The following is a 21,111-nucleotide window of genomic DNA, read 5'->3' as shown; positions in this document are numbered from 1 at the left end:
CAAAGTAAACCCTAAACATACATGTTGCATTAGCTCAAACTAAGTTCTCAAACAAGACAACATACTTTATCAAGATTGCAGCGAGATGATCTACATTCCACATGATCTTTTAAAAACAAAAGCAGTGTCAAATATTGCCATTTGGACTTTGGTGTGACATCATCTGTGGCAGAACCACTTTTGGGTTTGGTGCCTTTGGCAATTTCTTTGCAGAACTGACTTCTAAGGTTTTTGATTTTGCAAGAAACATCCATTGCTATAAAGCGGAAAATACATGAGACATATTTTCCCTTTCAAACAGGCTGAAAAACTGAATGTAATAAAACAGTGGCTGACTGCTGAAAGCCTGAAACATGTTGAAATAAATTGTCATTCTGCAATAGTTGGAAAATCGTTTATAACAATAGAAATCAGCCCTATTCTTTATTATCGTCATTTAAATGCACATAAATTTTTACTTCATAAGTATTACAACGTAATGGGATTCGGTATACTTATCAATCTGAATTCAGTAAAAAATGCTTACTCACCACTCATTTCTAAAGCATTCGCTATCTCCGCAATTGCATTCCTCCTAGCCACTCTATCATGATAGTCAGGGAGCGTTGTATTATACAATACTGGTTTAGCCTCCCACAACTCTGCCAAACGTTCAACTTTATCCCTTGTCCATTCGACCGCCATCTTGTTTTTCTGTCTCATACCACGTGACTTTAATTGTGATATTTAATTGGCCGAAAGTTTTTTGTCCCGGAGACTTCTCTCTGGAATTAGAACACGTTTCTATTTCGGAGACCTAATCTCAAAAAATCTCCGAAACAAAAAGTGTCCGAAACCTAGATGACACATTGCGAAACTTTGTGTCGGAGACCAGGTCTCGGAAACAAAAGTCTCAGAGACCACGTCGTGTGTCACAGGCTTTACACGCTCTGCTCTCGGGCATCGAGCACTGTTTTATACGGAAAATCATAAATTATAAACTTCCTATTACGCTCCAAGATAAATTTTTGTTGAGCACTCTACGATAATCCGCAATGGAGAAATTCAACTTCAACTACAGCATCAAGAACATTCCTCTACCATCACCGAATGAATACTTACAACGACTTATTGAAAAATCTGAGACCTTCCTTCGTAATATGCGCTGGAAAGCTTACTTCTTCCTTAACCCGAATACTACCACCGATTATAAAGATACCTATGGCTTCAAGACAGGGGCGGATCTAGAGTATGTCAAATCCGTCGCGCGACTGATGTTTGAAATTCAAAAATTACCTATTCATATTAATTAAAAATTCATTAATTATTCTTACTTTATTATCGCATTTACTTCGTGATAAAAATCCAGCTTTATTTATTATTGAAAACTAATGACTAATGCAATGAATATCTCCTTGCTAACCAGATCAGTTGAATTTTAATTGACCTGGAATAACCGACTGATAAGCGGGGTGGATTGACTGGTTCGACTTATAAAGGAGTCTATGAACGCCAGAAACGCTATTTTATTGGTCAATGGCCAGATCAGTGGACAGTCTGGAATAATCTCGACCGATAATAGGGGTGGCCGGACCTATAAGGGAGTCCAATTGCTATCTTACAATTGGTTCATTTGAATTTTTGTCTTACTGTGATTGGTTTGACCGATTTCGACTGATAGCCAACTGAACTAACATAGTCAAGCTCAATGTCTGAATTGAATGTTTGATCGTTCATAGTAATTTTCTGAAGCATGATAGAAACTAAACTACAATCAGATGGAATTTATGGAAATCTTTTACAAATTCATATATTGACATGAATGCTGCTTTCCAAACTGGGAATTTTTTCAAGAGGGTGAAAAGTTTATGGATGAATTGTAAATGCTTGGCAAAGACGATCTCGCGAGCGACATTTCAGTCATTGATGTTCAAAAGAAAGCCAACATTGTTTTGAGTTTTATCAGCAGAAATTTACATCGAAAATCGTAAGTAAAGGACAAGTGAAGTGTATGCATGAATGCAATATATCAAAGTCAATTTATGCGAGTGTGTGATGCGATTTATGTTAATATGGCGTATGGTAAGCAGATTGATGCTTCTAAAATTGTTGTTGCCGAAGGACTTTTAGCTATGATTTCCTTAATGCTTGGGGAATCGTGGCCGTTATATGGCAGCGAAATCCTACATTTCTGCAAATATATTTCAATGGACAAAAAATCTGTAGCCATAAGGTGCCATACTATTATTTACTTTATCATAAACAAATGTTTGTGGCTTTTCAGTTTATGATCATTGATCATTCAATCATTGGACAGTTACACTACATATTGTTTAAGATTTGAGAAAACTAACATTGATTACATGAGAAGCTGTTTACTATAACCTGTGATTTTGAGTCTTATGATCCATGAAGCTTTTTATTTTGACAATTTGACTGGAATGGTATTAAACCTGAGTATTTCACATACATGAAATGTTGTCCCATGTCACATATTGTCCCTTTTCTAACTGAACACCTCATGTAGAGATGTAAAGGTGTGTTAATCTACGGCTCATACCAGATTGTTGCCATAAATTCCAAAGGGCTATTGATGTATGAAAAGCATTTTCTATAAAGTAAAAATGTCTTCCTATGTATGCAGATAAACCTTGAAATTTGGCAAAACAGCAAAGTATTTTTCATGATCACTAGGTAATTTTTCTGATGATCATTATAATTTCTAAACTAAATTATTTTAGATTTACATTTAAACAAGCTTTGATCATATGAAAAGATATTTATCACAACCAGTAAGCATGACACATAAACCATTTTTAACATTCATGTAATTATATAATTAAAGACAGGTTGGTTACATTCTGTTTGTATTTGATAATACAATGCTACTAGTGATTGCTATATAGCACACCTTGCAGAAGATAATAGTCTAGTGAAATGCCTAATAAACATTTATGGCATTAAGCTAACCTTAACTGCAAATTTTCACTCTGATAATTTTTGCTTAATCTTTGGCAGAAAAAAATTTTGAGTTTTTCTCAAAGGGTGAATTTGCTGGCACTGATGTGGAGATGGGTAAAGAGTTACAATAAACTTGCATGGTTTGAAGTCTGAGCTTTTCTATATCTATGAACTGTCACTTGTAGTACTAAATTTCTAACTTAACTAATTACATAGAGGTTTGAATGGGGGTCTCTAGGGGGGTCTATGCCTGACAACTTGGTAGAAATTTTAAAGAATATATCTGTTTTTGAATAGCGTTATTGTAAAATAAATCTTACGTTCCTAGACATGCTAATGAGCCATATATTTGGCATGATAATGAGCCTAAATATTTGGCAAAACAATCAAGTATTGTTCACTTTATTTTTTTTTTTGAAAAAAAACGTAAGAAAAATGTGTTGTTTTTACGCAAAAACGATGCCCACAAAATACATTTTGTATTGCTCTAAAACGCTGAAAATGGCATTTTCAAAACTCTGAAATTCAAAATTTCTCAGGGGAGAATGCATCAGACCCCCGCAGTTGCGGAGCGCCTCCGACGTTTTATGACTGATGTTTGAAAAATCCTAGATCCGCCCCTGCTTCAAGAGTACTAAAAACCCTCCACCGATCGACGACTTAAAAGATTTCGAGAAAGACATGACGAAAATGATACAATCGATAAAGTTTAAAGACGTGAACAGCACATTCCTTAACAAAATGAAAGACCACACCACTACCATGAAACACGAAACGAAGCTACTAATCGCTGCCGACAAAACAACAAATTTCTACAAACTAGACAAGCCAGCATACTACGACCTCCTTGAACAAAACATCACAAAATCATACAAGAAATCAAACGCCGACACAATAAAAGCCATCCACACCGAAGACAAAAATATCACATCACGACTGGGTATATCTGACAGAGTAGAAGCCACTGCCCATAAAAAATGCATTCATAACACTCAAAGACCATAAGCCAAACTTTACGAACAAACCAACCTGCCGACTTATCAACCCAACAAAATCTGAAGTTGGTAAAATTAGCAAGAAAATACTGGACAGAATTAACAACAACATCATAAAAACAACCTCATACAACCAATGGAAAAACTCATCATCTGTGATCCAGTGGTTCAAATCTATCAAACACAAAAAAAACGTCACCTTCATATCCTTCGACATCGTAGACTTTTATCCATCCATTAATCAAGACCTACTAAACAAAGCACTGGATTTTGCCTCAACCTACGACAACATCACAAACGCCGAAAAAAACATCATTATACACGCTAAGAATTCATTCCTTATACACAACCAACAACCCTGGCAAAAGAAATATAACTCAACATTCGACGTCACAATGGGTAGCTTCGACGGAGCTGAGACATGCGAACTCGTAGGAAGCTACCTCCTTTCTCAACTACAAAACACCACAACAGACATAGGACTTTATCGAGACGACGGACTTGCCATTTCAAACACCACACCACGAGAAACAGAGAACATTAAAAAGGAAATATGTCGGATATTCAACAACAATGGACTACGCATAACTATTGAAGCAAACAAAAAAATCATCAACTTCCTTGACATCACCTTCAATCTTAACAATTTTTCATATCGCCCTCACACAAAACCCAACACTTCTCTGCAATACGTCCACAGCGAAAGCAACCATCCACCAACCATAACGCAGAACATACCCGACGCCATCAACAAACGTCTATCTTCACTATCATCCGACAAAGCATCATTTGACCAAATAACTGCACCATACCAAAAAGCACTCGACGAAAACGGATACCGATACACACTAAAATTCGACTCAGACGCTACTACCAAACGGAAAAACAGACTTCGACAAAATATACTTTGGTACAACCCTCCATTCAGCAAAAACGTCTACACGAACAAGTTCCTTTCATTAATCGACAAACACTTCCCCATAGACCATAAACTCAGAAAAATATTTCTGGTCATCCAGCTCTTAGTGATGCGAGTGCAACAATAGAATTCATAAGGATTGTTGATCAACTTTTTGACATATTAAAGATACGAAGTCCATTTGGCAAATGTTTTTAAAAAAACCACTTTTTTTATGTGATCACAACACATGGAAAAAAACTTTGGAAAAGTCAATTGAATACCTTTTTTCCCTTAAAACAAACTCTGGTGTTCCTCTGATCAAACATAGAGGAAAAACATTTGTTCTCGGTTTTGTAGTAGCAGCATCGAGCATTAAAGAGTTGGCTCACATTCTCCTTACAAGGGAACATGATCCTTTCAAATACATTCTGACATACAAAATGTCCCAAGACCACCTTGAGCTGCTGTTTGCATGCATACGTGGTAAGAATGGCTTCAACAATAATCCAGATATTGTACAATTTAAGTCCAGTCTACGAAAAATTCTTTTAAGAAATTCCATCATTGGTTCCAAGCATGCAAACTGTTTGACTTTCGAAAATGAATCTGCTGGTTCTATTTTTTCATTAAAATGGAATAAAAGAAATGCTCCAGCCTTTGAAGTAGAAGAGATGACACCAAAGGACACACAATATGCCAGTAGTTTAGTTTCTGGATTAGAATCATGTTCACTGTCATCATACAAAGAAGCAATACTTGGATATATTGCTGGGTTTGTTGTAAAAAAGATAATCAATAGAATCACCTGTACTGAATGTGCAAGAGCTCTTTTGCTTAAGTCAAAAAAATCATCATCAGTTCATGATCATAATTATTCACACTTCCAAACTACTACATCTTTATCTTTAATCAGTTTGAAGAACCGTGGTGGTCTTGTTCTCCCTTCTAATGGTGTGACCAAAATAATATTTGCATCTGAAAGAGCTTTTCAAGTCCTCATTCATGAAACTCGTTCAAAAAAGCAAAAAATTTCCAACAGGAGAAACTTGAAGACTATAATGGTTCATCTTATTAACCAAGAGCTGGCAGAAAAGAGCTTGTTTCCTGAACTCAACAAGCATGATGTTGATCACGAAGCAATAACTGAAGATCTACATTCATCACAGCTTATCAAACAGATCATTGAAAAATACATCAATTTACGACTTTCGACCTATGGTAAGCAATATAATAAAGATATCCTCCACAAAAACAAAATTGGTGTTCGCCAGCAGTCTACGAAGCTTGTTTTATTTCAAGGAATCTAGTCGACTTCGATGAACATCCACACCACAACCAAGGAAATGTAAATCCTAAAAAAATAATTAATAGTGGTTTATTGTAAATAGTGAAAATAAGCGCATTTTTACAACGATGCAGTCATATTGTTAATAGATCTAAAATTATGTTGTTAAGGTAAAATAATTCATATAAACCGTAAACGTTGTGTTCAAATTAAAGTTCTGGATAGCTGTTATGCGATTTTGTCGCTTTTTTCTGTAAATATGTTTTTGGTTTACGATAAAAAGCATAGAGAACAGCAAAGAAGATGTAAATTAATAAATACTCACGATTAGTAGTTCATACTTATGTAACTCTCAGCCTTTAGTTTATGGTCGCAAAATACACGTTAAGACCGCTCTATCTCAAGTATTTAAAAATTTTACACATTTTAACAATATTAAAGAAATTACTCACCATTTTTAATGCAACTTCAGTAGAACAGCATCATAAAAACGCTCTCAAAGTCGATTTCTCTCAGCACAGACTTAATGTTTTTATATGCCGCCATTGTGCTTTTGCCACCTTTGCAAATGGCGGCCGCGTAGAAATTTGCCTCACTCATTACTGGTGAAGGCTATTTCAGATATGGTAGAGCACCTTGTGCCCAGGCCCTTTAGCTTTAACTTGTCTACTTAAAGCTATTAATAATTAATTTCAGCATATTTACATATTACATCGCGCTTACTCTTTCGCAACATGGAAGATTATACTTTATCTGATTTACATATTCCATAAATTGACAATATTGTCAACGAAGAAAATCCTTTTTTCGGTTATGTAAGTTCTTTGGAAAAAGCGCTTGAGCTCGTGAGGGATTTTGAAAACGCGACCACGACAAAATTCACAGTCTTCACGAAAACAAAGAGCTTTGGAGCCACCGGTAAAATGCGTTTTGAGCGCGAATATTTGAAATACTCTACCGTGATGATGCAATCATCACACATTATTAAGTATTTATTTTAGTAGAATGTCGAATACATTTGTTGAACCAAGTATAAATCAATAAAATCAGTAGGTTTAAAAATGTAATGTTTATCTGCAGCTAAGTATTTACGGAAGTTGTTAGGATTCATCTTGTGCATTTCCTGCTGTATAATATCAATATAATAATCGTACATGGTCATGGCCTGTTTTAATTTATTAAAAGTGCACCTTGTTAACGAAATTAAAAATCTCCTCATCTTCACGTAACATATTATATTGCTTCGCTGTATGTTAACATAATCTATGAAAACTACTGTTACAATGGTTTTTGTGCGTTAGACCAAAATGACCTAAAACCACACCGTATTTGGTGGGAATCTAAATCCGGTACTGAAAAGCCCATCCCTTTGATGGAGTACCGTTCTATTTGGTTGGAACGAATGTCTTGGAATGCCAACACGGTGTAGACAGAAACGTTTATCAGAAAAAACATGAATCAAATCTCATGGTAATTATTCTAGATGACACCACTACTCTTCATAAATTCTTTAGGTAATGAAAGTAAATTGGACTTAAAATTAAAGTTTTACTCATATTACAGGGCGACCGTGGAGATCATACTATAAAACAGAGACGTTTCTGGAAGCAAGATAGTAAAAAACTTGATTGCACAGCCATCATACAAATGAAAGAAGTAATAAAGTTTCCAGAATACAAGGTATATTACTAATAAAAAAGAAAATTGCTTATACTGTGGCTTTATTTTTGTTCATAGTAAATCGACAAGTATACACATGTTAAATTGGTTTGTTTCTAAAAGATTAGAGTGCAATATTTTTAGGTGCCACATGACGCTAAAAAGAAGAAACGTGACACGACCTCTGCTGATTTGCGAGCCCATTTAATAAACCCCAGCTCCTCAGTAAAAACTGAACGCAGAATCTATATTTCATTTCCGCGGCCAGAAGATCACACCACGTACAGACTTGGAATGGTATATGCTCTTGTTTGACATGCTCGTCTTGCAATCTGTAGACAAGAACATCACAATCATTTGTGGCATGTGCATGATAAAATTCATGACACTAACTAGTTTTGCCTTTTGCTATTTCAGCACAGCGGAATGACACAACAACTAGATGAAAAGGTTATTAGAAAGATAGAAGAACTTGTCAGTGAAGGAGTGCGAACTGTTCATGAGATGAAACGTCATTTGAAAATATACATGAAGGATGAGTTTTTTTGAGGAAAAGAACAACCTCTGCGTGACAATCTCTCAGCGCAATGTTATTTACTGACTTTACGAAAGTATTCTCTCAGCGCAATGTTAACAATTCTTGTAAATGAATTTCTTCCTGACAAATACGAAAGGTAAGTCTGGCATTCAATTAATAGATGATCTAAGGTGACACAGTTTTTCTTTCTGAATGAGAGGCAGATCCTGGCTAGCTTACGTATATTATTTATATTAATGCCGAGAGTAAACCGTAAAGTGAAGTTGCATGAATCTCATGCATACTGGTTTTAAAACCAAAATTTTTGTATTAAATTTTGTGTGCTTGCACCAAAAAGTTGTGTATTATATTTTTTATTTCAGCTACATTAACGAAAATACAAAATGCTCCACAGCATATAAGCGTTATAACAAACAGATTCCAGAATTTCTGCATAATCGTCCTAACTACCTTATCGACCATTGCATGAAACGTCTTGTTTATGCTGAAGATGTACGTTCAATCGCTTTGGTGGATGACTCTATGGGTGCATTTTTAGTAACCAGTGAAATGGGAAAGCACAACTATCATGTATATTTTAGGGCACCTCATGACAAAGAAAAACCTTGCTGCGAGTGTCTTGACTGGCAACGAAACTATTTACCATGCAAGCACTTATTAGCGATTATTCAAAATAAAAAATTTACAAGTTGGGGATGGAAAAACCTACCAACAGCATATAAAGATTCTCCATTTCTGACCTTAGATGTCGATATAGCTATTCTTCAAACCAATTGATCATATTTTGAAAAGAGTTGACGATGCTCAGCAAGTTTGTGGTGCAGAAAGTTTTCATGACCAAGAAAAGAAACAGAAGAAGCTGACATAAAACAAACTATGACAGCTGTTCTACCTAAACCAGTGTTCCCAAAATGGACAGCTATTACTAGGTGTTGTGATCTGTTATCTAGAATAAAGAGTTTGGTCCACGAGTGTACTAATTCAACTTCACTAGCCAGCCTGGAAAAGAGTCTTCAGTCTGCACTTCAGGAATTTGAGAATAACAGCAATACTGATTCAGGACTAGCACTTACAGCTCCTGACGCCGGGAAAACGTCAATGAAACGTAAAAAAAGAACATCAAATATCAGCAAGTCAACAACCAGCAATCCTAAAAAGAAAGCCAGATTATCTAATCTACCATCTGCAAAATTAAAGAAGATACACCCATACAATAGAAGAGTTGGCCAACATGCTGCAATGATGAAAAAATTCTATAATAAAGACTTATCTCTAGAGAAAATGGAAACGCAATCATCCAGCAAAGATACACAAACAATTCCTTTCATGCCAACTCCTCACACAGGTTTCACACCTCTCATTACAGAATCTTCATCAATCACCGCAAAACTATTAAGGAATGGACCACATTCTGTATCTCTGCTAGAAATTAAATCATTAGAGCCATTTTTGCACAGAGAAACACAGATTTTACTTAGTAGCATGAGTGAAAAACCTTTCATACCTGGCTGGTTGTATGATGAAGTAATCAATTCATTTTTCTGGTGTCTACAGGAAGATCATGAATATGTTCTTTATGCAGCATCCACATCAATGCTTTCCTTGCAAAATGGTGGTCAGGGAGGAAGACTTTGGTCTGAAAAGAGCAATGAAAAAAATCTCATTATAGCACCTTGGAACCCAACTCACTGTCACTGGACATTGATTGCCATAGATCTGCAACAGAGAAATATTTTTTAAGTTGATCCATTGAATGCAGCTGATGATATTAAAAACAAGGCACAGATACAGATTATAGCAAAATTCATCTCCTTAATTATTGAAAACAAATTTGGTCTGTCAGAATTTCAGATCTCCTCACCGCCGCATACTCTTCAACAAGATACTTCAAGTTGTGGTGTTTTTGTTTGCTGGTATGCATCACAGTTTGTGCAAGGAAAGTCAATGAGTGATGGCTGTGATCCATATAAGATGAGGGTTAGAATTTACAACAAAATAAGAGGAACTTGTCTGAAACAACACTCACAACAGCCAGAACTTTCCAAATGCCCACTATGTGGAGCACCTGTTTTTGAAGAAAACTTAAAATGTATACGGTGCTGTCAATCCTACCACATATTATGTATTGACTCTGAAAATCATCCTACAACAAGGAATCCTCACTTTTATTGCCCACCATAAACTGAAAGGACTCTTCCTAAAATAAATGACAGGTGATTAGAAATGGAGAAAAACATGCAAATAGAGAGTAAAAATTATATGCCCCAAGCGGCCCTCATGTCAATTTTGATGTTTTGACACAAAATTACTAATAGGCTAATGATTGTCTAGGTAAAGTTAACACACAACAACCATTCCCATAAAACAGTCTAAAGGATGGGGATGTGTAAATACATCCACCAAAATCAATCATCATCCATTGCCTATGTAATTAGTAATACTAGTTTGTGTATCATATACATATGTATAGCATACTCCAAGTAATATGGCGATTGCTTCAACACCTAAACCAATGTATAGCCTATATAATAACAAACTTAGCTTGTGCTTTACACGTTTCCAGTGCAGTATTTGTTGTCTTATATTTTAACTGTTGCATTTGCCCTGTAATTACTTCTTGTGTAATGATTCGGGCGAAAATATCATCATCAAGAATGTTTGAATTTGAATACTAACATAACACAATTGAAAATTGAGTATTTACTACCATTTATCGTTGATAGAAATGTGCTAAAAACCGTCGCTGCAATAATTCGCACAGTGCAAGTACAGCACTACAAATTACAAAATATCGGTAAATAAATTAAAAGTATACAATACTTGCTCACCAAGTCACCTTAGTCATCTTTATCTTTAAAATGATGTTTGAATAAAACCCGCTATTATTTAAGATATTTCACTATCCCACTATCTTCTGTAAAGCCATATTAAGTATAAAACGCCATGGCAAGTTGCAAGCACGTAAGAAATAGGAATGTTATCATGATAAGGAGAATATCATTTACTCACGTGCGTGTCAGGAAAAGAAGGGCCTGGGCACAAGGTGCTCTACGATATCTGAAATAGCCTTCACCCTCATTACTATACAAATTTGGCTGAGTCAGGTATCTAGTATAATGGGTACTATATCATTGGGGAGGGCACGTTGTATATAAACTTTGTATATTACGCTCACTGCGCGTGCGTAGTTTGAGCACTGTCGGATTGTGTAGAGAGTCTCATATGGAGACGTTCACCGTGTTCGCGATATGCAAAGCTCACCTTCATAGGCTTGAGCACTGTGGTGACTTTACAATACAATCCATACAATTTTTTTCTTTAGTTGTGAGTATATGATGGGTATGTCGATATGTCTGTTTATTGTGTCGTTTTCTTTACTGTACCAAGCGTCTGGTTTGAGGTTGTTGCTTTGTTTGTTATCGAGATAGCGTTTTACGGTTCTGTTAATGAAGTGTAGTGGGAACGAGTTTCGTAAAAGAGTGGATGTGATGTTTTTTATGTCTCGTTGAAAACCAGGTTAGCACTATTTTCCACCCAGCAAACCGCCCTTTACTTTACACAATCGGAAATAAATTAAAGATGGCGGCTAATGGGAAAGAACCAAAAGCTAAAAGGAAACCATGCATGCACTGGTGCTGGGTCGTTTTGAGATGGCGAGTAATTTTATATTTTTATAATACAGTTTTTAATATCAACATATGAAAATATTTACAGATAAATGTTGCAGTATAAATTTTCATGCAACCACCTTAAGTTATAAACTTATAATCCAGGCTGGAAAATATGTCGTTTTTCGACGATTGTGCAAAATATTATATAAAATATTATATTGTGTAAAATATTAGATTGTGTATATTGTGTAAAATATTATATTTCAAAGTAAAGGGCGGTTTGCTGGGTGGAAAATAGTGCTAACCTGAAAACCATTGTTCGTATTGTTAATTTGTATGCTCTGTCGATTAGTGTGCGTATAAGTCCGGTTTTGTATGAAAGTGGTGTGAAACTAAAATAGTTCGTCAGAAGTCCTGTGTATGTTGGTTTGTGATATGTAGATGTTGTACAGCTGTCATGGGATTTTGTTAGTAAAATGTCAAGAAATGGCCGTTGATTTTGTTGTTCAGTTTCAAATGAAAATCTAATGTTTGCGTGCTGTGTGTTAATGTAATTATAAAACTTCATGGGCTCAGTTTCATTAGTAAAAACACAAAAAATATCGTCAACGTATCTGCGGTAAAATAATGGTTTAGTATCGTAGTTGTTTAGCCAGTTTCGTTCATGTGAGCCCATGAAAATGTTAGCAAGTATGGGTGCCAAGGGAGAGCCCATCCCAACACCGTTCGTCTGGTCACAAAATTTTCCATTAAATAAAAAATGCGTCTGCGCTGTTGCTATTAAAAACAGTTGTGTGAGGCCGTCCTGTTTATACTGAACGTGGGGTTGTGATTGAATATTAGGTCGATTGCTAGGTTGATGGTTTCAGTAAGTGGCATGTTAGTAAATAGGCTTTCAACGTCGTAGGCTTTCAACATCGTAGATTTTCTTTTGAAACTGAACAACAAGATCAACTGCCATTTCTTTACATTTTACTAACAAAATCCCATGACTGCTGTACAACATCTGTTAGCAATATGAAGTATGATTGATTATGTAATGTTACACTATAATATCATTGCATGAAGATAATGATCTTATCTTAGCACATGTTATGTTATACGGGAAGCCATGAACTATTTTTTTTATTAATTACATTTCTATTCTATGTATTCCTGATTTCTGATTATAATGAATCACTCAAATATCAACAGGTTATGGGCCCAGGACGTAGAAGGTCAGTATTTGAGTGAAAAAGCATTGCAATAAAAATAAAAAAGGTTATATAGTCGAAATTTAATCATAGCCACGTCGGATATGTCGAATGCGTTAAAGTTCGCGAATCTGAACGGCAGTAATTACCGCTCATGGGTTTTCAACATGAGGCTGAATTTGGAAAGTCTGGATCTTTTCGAGCATGCGGAGGGAACAGCTGAATTTCCAAATGAGGATGCTAGTGCTGAAACGCGAAGGAAGTTTAACTCTGCTGCGAAGAAAGCGTGGACGTACATTTGTTTGGCTATTGAGCCCGAGCAACAGATCCACGTGCGAGGTACGAAAACTGCCAAAGAGGCATGGGATGCAATTAGAAATCAATTCGCACGAGAATCACTTCTTCAGAAGGTGAGACTACGCCAACAGTATTATTCCTGTAAATACCATGTTGGAGATAGTGTGCTTGAACACATCAGCCATCTCAAATCGCTGCATGAGCAACTCAAGGAAATGGGAGTCAGCGTGGATGACAAAGAATTGGCTATGACGCTGTTAGCTAGCTTACCTAATCATTACAAACCACTAATAACAGCCTTAGATGCCATGGGAGAAACAGAGATCTCTTTTGAAAAAGTAAAGAACTTAATTCTGAATGATGTGAACCGTACTAATGATTTGAAGAATACTGAGGAAGATGCATATTCTGCTCATAGAGGAAATTTTATTTGTGGCAGGAATCGTGGTGAGAAAAATAATAAGCAAGGGAAGAACGATAGAAGCAACAGAAATCCTTTTCAAGGAAAATGTCACAATTGTGAAGAGAAAGGACACTATGCTCGTGACTGTCCAAACAAGAAAACTAAGAATGGTGAAAAAAGAAATACTCAAGCGCATTGTGCCGAAGGACAAGATGACAAAGTGCATGAGGATGAAGCCTTGATAAGCAATGGATCTGAACTTATTGGAAGATCAGACTGGATCATAGATTCTGGTGCTACCCAGCATATGTCATATGAAAGAGAAGCACAGAAGGATTATGTAACATTCAAGCAACTCTCGGTGGTGAATCTAGGTGATAATAGATCGATCTTGGCATATGGAAAAGGTACCTATCACTTGAAAGCAATACTTGATGATCACGTTCAGAACATATCATTACGCAACGTATTGTACTTACCAGAATTGGACAAGAATCTACTATCAGTCTATGCCATGATAAAACTTGGAGCTACTGTTATGTTTGAAGGTAACAAGTGTAAGATATCTCGTAATTCCAAACTTCTAGCTGTTGGGGACATACAAGGAAAATTGTACAAATTAAGGGTGGGACATGAACATGTGAACATTGCAAAGGACGCATCAAATTCAAGCTTGTATTTATGGCACTGCAGATTTGGGCACTTGGGAATGAACAATGTTCGTAAATTGTTAAATGGAGATTTGGTTAAAGGAATGAGTGATGTAAATGAAAATATCTCATTCTGCGAGGGATGTATGATGGGGAAACAACATCGGTGTTCTTATCCGAAAGAGCTTGCCAACCGTGCCAACCAACCGTTTGAGCTTGTACACAGTGATGTGTGTGGTCCCATATCTGTAAACTCTTTTGGTGGATCGCGCTACTACATCACATTCATCGACGACTATTCAAGGTATACGTACATCTACTTCATAAAGAAGAAAAGCGAAGTTTTAGAGAAATTCGAGGAATTTCATAGTTATGTTTGCAACATTACTGGCAAACCTGTCAAGACCCTACGATCTGATAACGGTGGAGAATATTCCACACAGGAATTCAAAGATTTCCTGACGAAAAATGATATCATCCATCAGTTAAGTGTACCTCATAATCCGGCGAAAAACGGCATTGCAGAAAGAATGAACCGTACCATTGTTGAATCTGCTTGTTCTATGCTGTCTCAATCACATTTGCCAAATGAATTCTGGGCTGAGGCTGTAAATACGTCCGTCTATTTGCGTAATCGAAGTCCTGCAACATCAGTAAAGGCTATGACTCCATACGAATGTCTATATGGAAGAAAACCGGATGTAGCTAATCTACGAGTATTTGGTTGTGTGAGCTATGTACATATTCCAGAGAACCAGAAGTTGGACCCAAAATCCTGGAAAAGTACTTTTTGTGGGATACACTGACGGAACAAAGGGGTACAAGTTTTATGACCCTATTGGATTGAAATTCATCCGTAGCCGTGATGCAATGTTTGTGGAAACACAATTCATGACTTTGGTGAAGACAAAAGACCAATGACTGCATTTGATAAAAAAAAATAGCAAAATGTTCCGGTGATTATCAAAGAAACCCCAACGCAAGCAGGTAAAGATTTTGATTTGAATCCAATTATCGAAAATGTCAACGTGGATGCAGAAATCAACGATAACGAGCCAGTGGGAGTGACGTACGAGGAAAGATTTATGAATGAAGTACAAAACATTGGTGAAAGGAGACAAAGAACCCAAAGGTTTGATGAAGAATGCTACATCGCCAATGATTTAACTGCGGAAATCAACGAACCAGCAAACACCAACGAAGCATGTTCTGGAGAACATGGACATGACTGGAGAAATGCAACCGACTCTGAATTTCATTCACTTATCGAGAACGATACTTGGGAACTTGTGCCATTACCAGATAATAGGAATATTGTTGGAAGCCGATGGGTTTTCAAGGTGAAGAAAGACGAAAATGGAGAAATACAGAGATATAAAGCTCGCCTAGTTGCACAAGGCTATTCACAAGCTGAAGGTCTCGACTATCATGAAGTATTTTCACCCGTCATACGAAATACAACTGTTCGATCGTTATTCGCTTTAGCGAATGCAAAAGACTGGGAAGTTCACCAAATGGACGTTAAAACAGCGTTTTTACAAGGAAATTTGGATGAAGAAATTTATATGCGACAACCTGAAGGTTATATTAGTAAGGAGCATCCTGACTATGTCTGCAAATTGAGAAAAGCATCTATGGTTTAATCCACCGACTCATACCTCAAGTCAAAAGGATACAATCAAATGAGGTGTGATCCATGTCTGTAAAGCCTCATTTCCACCTATCGCACGAATCAACTCGCAGCTCGCTGCGAGAACTCGCAATTGTTCGTGTCTGTTTCGAGTACTCGTTGTTTGATAACTGTTTTTCAGCGAGCTAAGAAAAAAAAATGGCAAACGCTTAAGGAGTGAAGAATGAGTCCTTTGACTAGAAAGCAAACAATTCTTTTACTCTATTTGCGAAGTCGAAGAAGACAGCGTGAAAAATACCGCAAACGTTTTTGGATCAGGCCGACATTTCAAAAGAGATCTCAACATAGCGAATTTTTCACTTTAGTGAAGGAATTACGATATGGAGACCACGAAGGTTATTTCCACTATTTTAGGATGTCACCTGATCAATTCAATTACTTACATGGTCTTGTAGGCTCCCTTATTCAAAAGAGCGATAAAAGTCGTGATGTCATTAGTTCAGAAGAACGATTAGCGTTGACACTTCGCTATTTAGCATCAGGAGACAGTCCACGAAGTTTGTCTTTCAGTTATAGAATAGGAGTGACAACTGTACACAGAATTATTTCGAATACCTGTTTGGCAATTTGGAATGCTCTTTTGTCAAAAGGATATTTGAAAGCTCCCAGTTCACCGCATGAGTGGTTAAAAATAGCTGATGAACTCAAAAGAATCTGGAAATTCCCTAATTGTTGTGGGGCCATTGATGGCAAGCACATAAAAATACAAGCACCAGCAGGATCAGGGAGTTTGTACTATAATTATAAACACTGGCATAGCATTGTTCTCATGGCTATTGCTGCAGCAGACTATTCATTCATATTAGTTGACATTGGCGATAATGGTCGTCATAGTGATGGAGGTGTGTTTCAGAATTCTAAATTAGGTATTGGGTTGCTGTCAAATTCTCTTCAACTTCCTGAACCATGCTGCATAAGTAATAGAATGAGTACTTTTCCCTTTGTCTTTGTTGGTGATGAAGCATTTCCATTAATGAAAAATCTGATGCATCCCTACCCTGGCAAATTTCTATCACAACATGAGCAAATTTTCAACTATCGCCTTTCCAGGGCCAGAAGAGTTGTTGAAAATGCATTTGGCATTGCTGCCTCAGGATTTCGAATATTGAGAAGAATAATTATTGCCAAACCTATGAAAGTTGAGAGGACTACCATGGCTGTAGTTGCACTTCATAATTTCCTGATAAAGTCGGAGGCAAAACAACCAGCATGTTCCAGACAGTATTTACCCCATGTTTTGTGGACAGTGAGGACAGGTATGATTAGATTTCTTAATTTTTTTCAAGAATACCATATTTCAAAAATTTTAATGAATCAATTTTGATGAACTCAAACTGATGTGAAATATTCTTGACTTCTTAGACAGATTTGAGAAGAGATTTCATTTGCAAGAGAATTATTATCTTTATCCCCTTATTTTAGAAATGGAAAAATTTTATTGGGCTCATGGAGAGCCTCTGTGGAGAATGCACAAGGCTTAAAGTCAATTGGGAGACAAGGCTCAAATTTTTATAAGAAAGATGCCTCAGAAGTACGAGATCAATTTAAAGAGTATTTCATAAAACCAGAGGGTGAAGTTCCATGGCAGCAAAATCATATATCTTTTAATGGGAACCTTGAATGACTATGATTTATTCTTTCAACATTCTTTTCCTCTTTGCATGGGTATTTTTCATTCTTACAAGTTTAACTATTGCTAATGTAAACTCAGTTTTTTTCTCTAAAGCAAATGACATTTCAAGTAAACTTTATTAAATTAGATGTAGCTTATGTTAATATAGTTTGGAAAAAACCCTGTCTTGTTTCTCAAAACCAAAGGTGAAAGCAAATATATAGAATATAACATGAGCAAACAGTAAAACAGCTCTCCTTTACAATTACATAATCATTTACAAAGAAATTCAACTTTATAACAATGTTTTAAGACAGTTTATGATATAGTTGATTTATTCTTTGTCTTTTTGGTCAAGGACTTGTGAAAAATTTGTCAAACTGGATTCCACCTCAAACAAAACTTGTGCTATCTTCATTTTGGCTAATGATTTGTGATAATTATCAAACTTGCTTAATGTGACTCCAACATATTTACCATATGCCACACAATCATCCTCTACTGAATTGCCTTGGTTTCCACAGGCATTTCCATTCTTTTCATCTGCTTTAAAAATTTTTAATATTTCTAGGTCAATTTTTCGATCCACAAAAGTTTTTCTTTTTATGGGGGAGTGCTTTAATTTTTTTCTTCCAACTGGACTTAACTCCAACCCTCTCTTGTTTTTCTTTGTAGTTGGAGTTGATGTTAGTGTTCCAATGCTGTGTTGCTCAATTTCATTTGAATCACTCGTAACAATATCTTCCTCATCAATTTCATGAAGTTTTTCACTGCTTTGGTTGCAACTGAGGTTGCTTGAAGTGGCTCTGTGCAATATGGTTTCCCTGATGAAATCCATGCTTCTAAACCATTTCCATCTTATTTCTTTTCCTGTTCCAGAACCAGAAGGTAAATTCTGATTTCTTACATTTTCTGAAAAAGTATCTCTTAATCCTTTCCATTTCGCTTGACATGATGAAACTTTGAAGACAAAATAGAAAAATAATTAAAAATTATACTGTTCTTTAGCAATTCTATAGCATTTTTTAGTGTTTTCGGACTGACCTGGTAGTTCAACTTCGTTTGCCACACATTGCCATGCATATTTTTTTTGTGTTTTGTCTCTGTATCCACGGCTTTTTACCATGTACAAAACGTGAAATTTTCTTACTGTTTTGATTAAAAGTTCGATCTTTTTATCGCTCCATCTTTCGTTTCGTTCTTGTCTATCCGACATTTTTTAGTTTGTTTTTTGAAAAAAATGGGGGAAATAACATAATGCTAAAAAACGATGCCACGTGATCAGTAGCCTTTCTTTAATTGGTGAATTTTTATTTGAAATAGCTGCGAGAAAAAAATAGTTGAAAAATCTGAACTATCTGCGAGGTCATAAAAAATACGAGTTTGCGAGTTCTCGCAGCGAGTTGATTCGTGCGATAGGTGGAAATGAGGCTTACGTGACATTTATTAAACAGCAAGATGGAAATGTGAATTTCGTGATACTATCTATTTATGTTGATGATATGCTCCTGTTTTCCAATTCTACGAAAATGCTGAAGGTGGAGAAGAAAGCTATTGCATCAAAGTTCAAATTTGAAGATTTTAATGAAGTCAAACATGTCCTTGGTATGCTGATCAAACGAGACAGAAAAAGAGGAAAATTTACAATTAGTCAATCAAAATATTTCAAAGGAATCTTGAAACGATTCAACATGGAACGTTGCAAACCTGTTTCGACACCGTTAGAGCCTGGAAAACATTTTCAGGATCTGCACGAAGAAGAGACCGCAACAAATATTCATGAATATCAAAAACATATCGGATGTTTGACATACGTGACAACGGCAACTCGACCTGACTTGGCATCTGCTGTAGGTATTCTTTCAAAATTTATGTCAAAGCCAGGAAACGAGCATTGGTAGGGAGCAAAGAGTGTTGAGATACCTAAAAGGCACAATCAATTATGGTCTTGTTTTTCAAAGCAAAGATTCAACATGCGAAGTGGTTGGATATTCAGATGCTGATTGGGCAAGTGATGTAAATACAAGAAGATCTACATCAGGATACGTGTTCCAGATAAACGAATCAACCGTCAGCAGGAGCAGCAAGCGACAATCTTGTGTTGCAAGATCTTCGACTGAAGCTGAGTATGTTGCACTAAGTTATGCAACACAAGAAGTCATATGGTTACGACGTTTACTAGCGTATATTGGAATAAATCAAGATCAACCATCTATACTGAACGAAGATAACCAAGGGGCAATTGAACTTTCGAGGAATCCATGATTTCACAATCGCTCTAAACATATTGACGTTGCGTATCACTTTGTTGGAGAGAAGGTCAACGATAATTCCTTTATTGTTCAATACTGTAGTACAGATCAGATGTTAGCGGATGTTATGACGAAAAGTTTACCAAAGCAAACTTTCCAAAACTTTCGAGACATGTTAGGTGTCAAAGAAATTTTAGTTTAAGAATTCGTAATTCTTAAGGAACATTTATAGTGCACATTAAGTGGGAGTTTCAGCAATATGAAGTATTATTGATTATGCAATGTTACACTATAATATCATTGCGTGAAGTATTGATCTTATCTTAGCACATGCTATGTTATACGGGAAGCGATGAGCTATTTTTTCTATTAATTACATTTCTATTCTATGTATTCCTGATTTCTAATTATAATGAATCACTCAAATATCAACAACATCTACATATCACAAACCAACATACACAGGACTTCTGACGAACTATTTTAGTTTCACACCACTTTGTCTTTCATACAAAACCGGACTTATACGCACACTAATCGACAGAGCATACAAACTTAACATTACGAGCAATGGCTTTCACGAGATATAAGAAACATTACATCCACTCTTTTACGAAACTCTTTCCCACTACACCTTATTAGCAGAACCGTAAAACGATATCTCGACAACAAACAAAGCAACAACCTCAAACCAGACACCGAAACTCCTGACACGACGATCACGACCAACACAAATGAAAATTCAAAAATAACAACTCTATACTTCAAACTACCATACATCGGACATTACTCACGACAGACACAACGCAGACTTACAAACATTATGAAACGCTTCAGTACAGATATTGACATTCGATTAATTTTCACATCATTCAAAATCAAAAACCTTTTCTCATTCAAAGACCCAATCCCTGATTCAATTAAATCTATGGTGGTATATGAATTCATTTGCGCGGGATGTAATTCCCGATACATTGGCGAAACTTCGCGCCATTTATCAATCAGAATCAGGGAACATACCACAACAGACAAAAACTCTCATATCTACCGACACCTTAAATCTCACTCATGTAAACCAACTATTC

At 36.2% G+C, this 21,111-nt stretch overlaps 2 protein-coding genes across 2 annotated transcripts; both read right to left on the bottom strand.

Annotated features, from left to right (window-relative positions):
- On the bottom strand, positions 1-718 carry LOC124457650. The gene is made up of 2 exons (XM_047007868.1): positions 531-718; positions 1-256 (listed from the first exon to the last, which is right to left on the bottom strand). The coding sequence occupies exons 1-2, from the start codon at positions 700-702 to the stop codon at positions 48-50; spliced, it is 381 nt and encodes a 126-aa protein (XP_046863824.1). The 5' UTR covers positions 703-718; the 3' UTR covers positions 1-47.
- A 17,390-nt stretch (positions 719-18,108) lies between these two features.
- Positions 18,109-19,045, bottom strand: LOC124456925 (transcription factor Adf-1-like). The gene is made up of 2 exons (XM_047007231.1): positions 18,819-19,045; positions 18,109-18,734 (listed from the first exon to the last, which is right to left on the bottom strand). Exons 1-2 carry the CDS (start codon positions 18,988-18,990, stop codon positions 18,109-18,111), a joined length of 798 nt encoding a protein of 265 aa, XP_046863187.1. The 5' UTR covers positions 18,991-19,045.
- Between the last annotated feature and the right edge of the window lie 2,066 nt (positions 19,046-21,111).

The sequence above is a fragment of the Xenia sp. Carnegie-2017 genome, unplaced genomic scaffold (assembly GCF_021976095.1).
Source record: "Xenia sp. Carnegie-2017 unplaced genomic scaffold, XeniaSp_v1 HiC_scaffold_6, whole genome shotgun sequence".
NCBI classification, from domain to species: Eukaryota; Metazoa; Cnidaria; class Anthozoa; order Malacalcyonacea; family Xeniidae; genus Xenia; species Xenia sp. Carnegie-2017.
The sequence above is the reverse complement of the archived record's forward strand: the minus strand, read 5'-3'. Positions and strand labels throughout refer to the sequence as shown.

What these genes read in the sequence shown, in the direction of transcription:
- LOC124457650 (XM_047007868.1), bottom strand. Translation starts at nt 702, where the DNA reads ATGAGACAGAAAAACAAGATGGCGGTCGAATGGACAAGGGATAAAGTT. An exon ending in GAATGCTTTAGAAATGAGTG is followed by an intron (nt 257 to 530) that starts GTGAGTAAGCAT and finishes TCCGCTTTATAG; the next exon opens with CAATGGATGTTTCTTGCAAA.
- LOC124456925 (XM_047007231.1), bottom strand. Translation starts at nt 18,990, where the DNA reads ATGTCGGATAGACAAGAACGAAACGAAAGATGGAGCGATAAAAAGATC. An exon ending in AAACGAAGTTGAACTACCAG is followed by an intron (nt 18,735 to 18,818) that starts GTCAGTCCGAAA and finishes TTGTCTTCAAAG; the next exon opens with TTTCATCATGTCAAGCGAAA.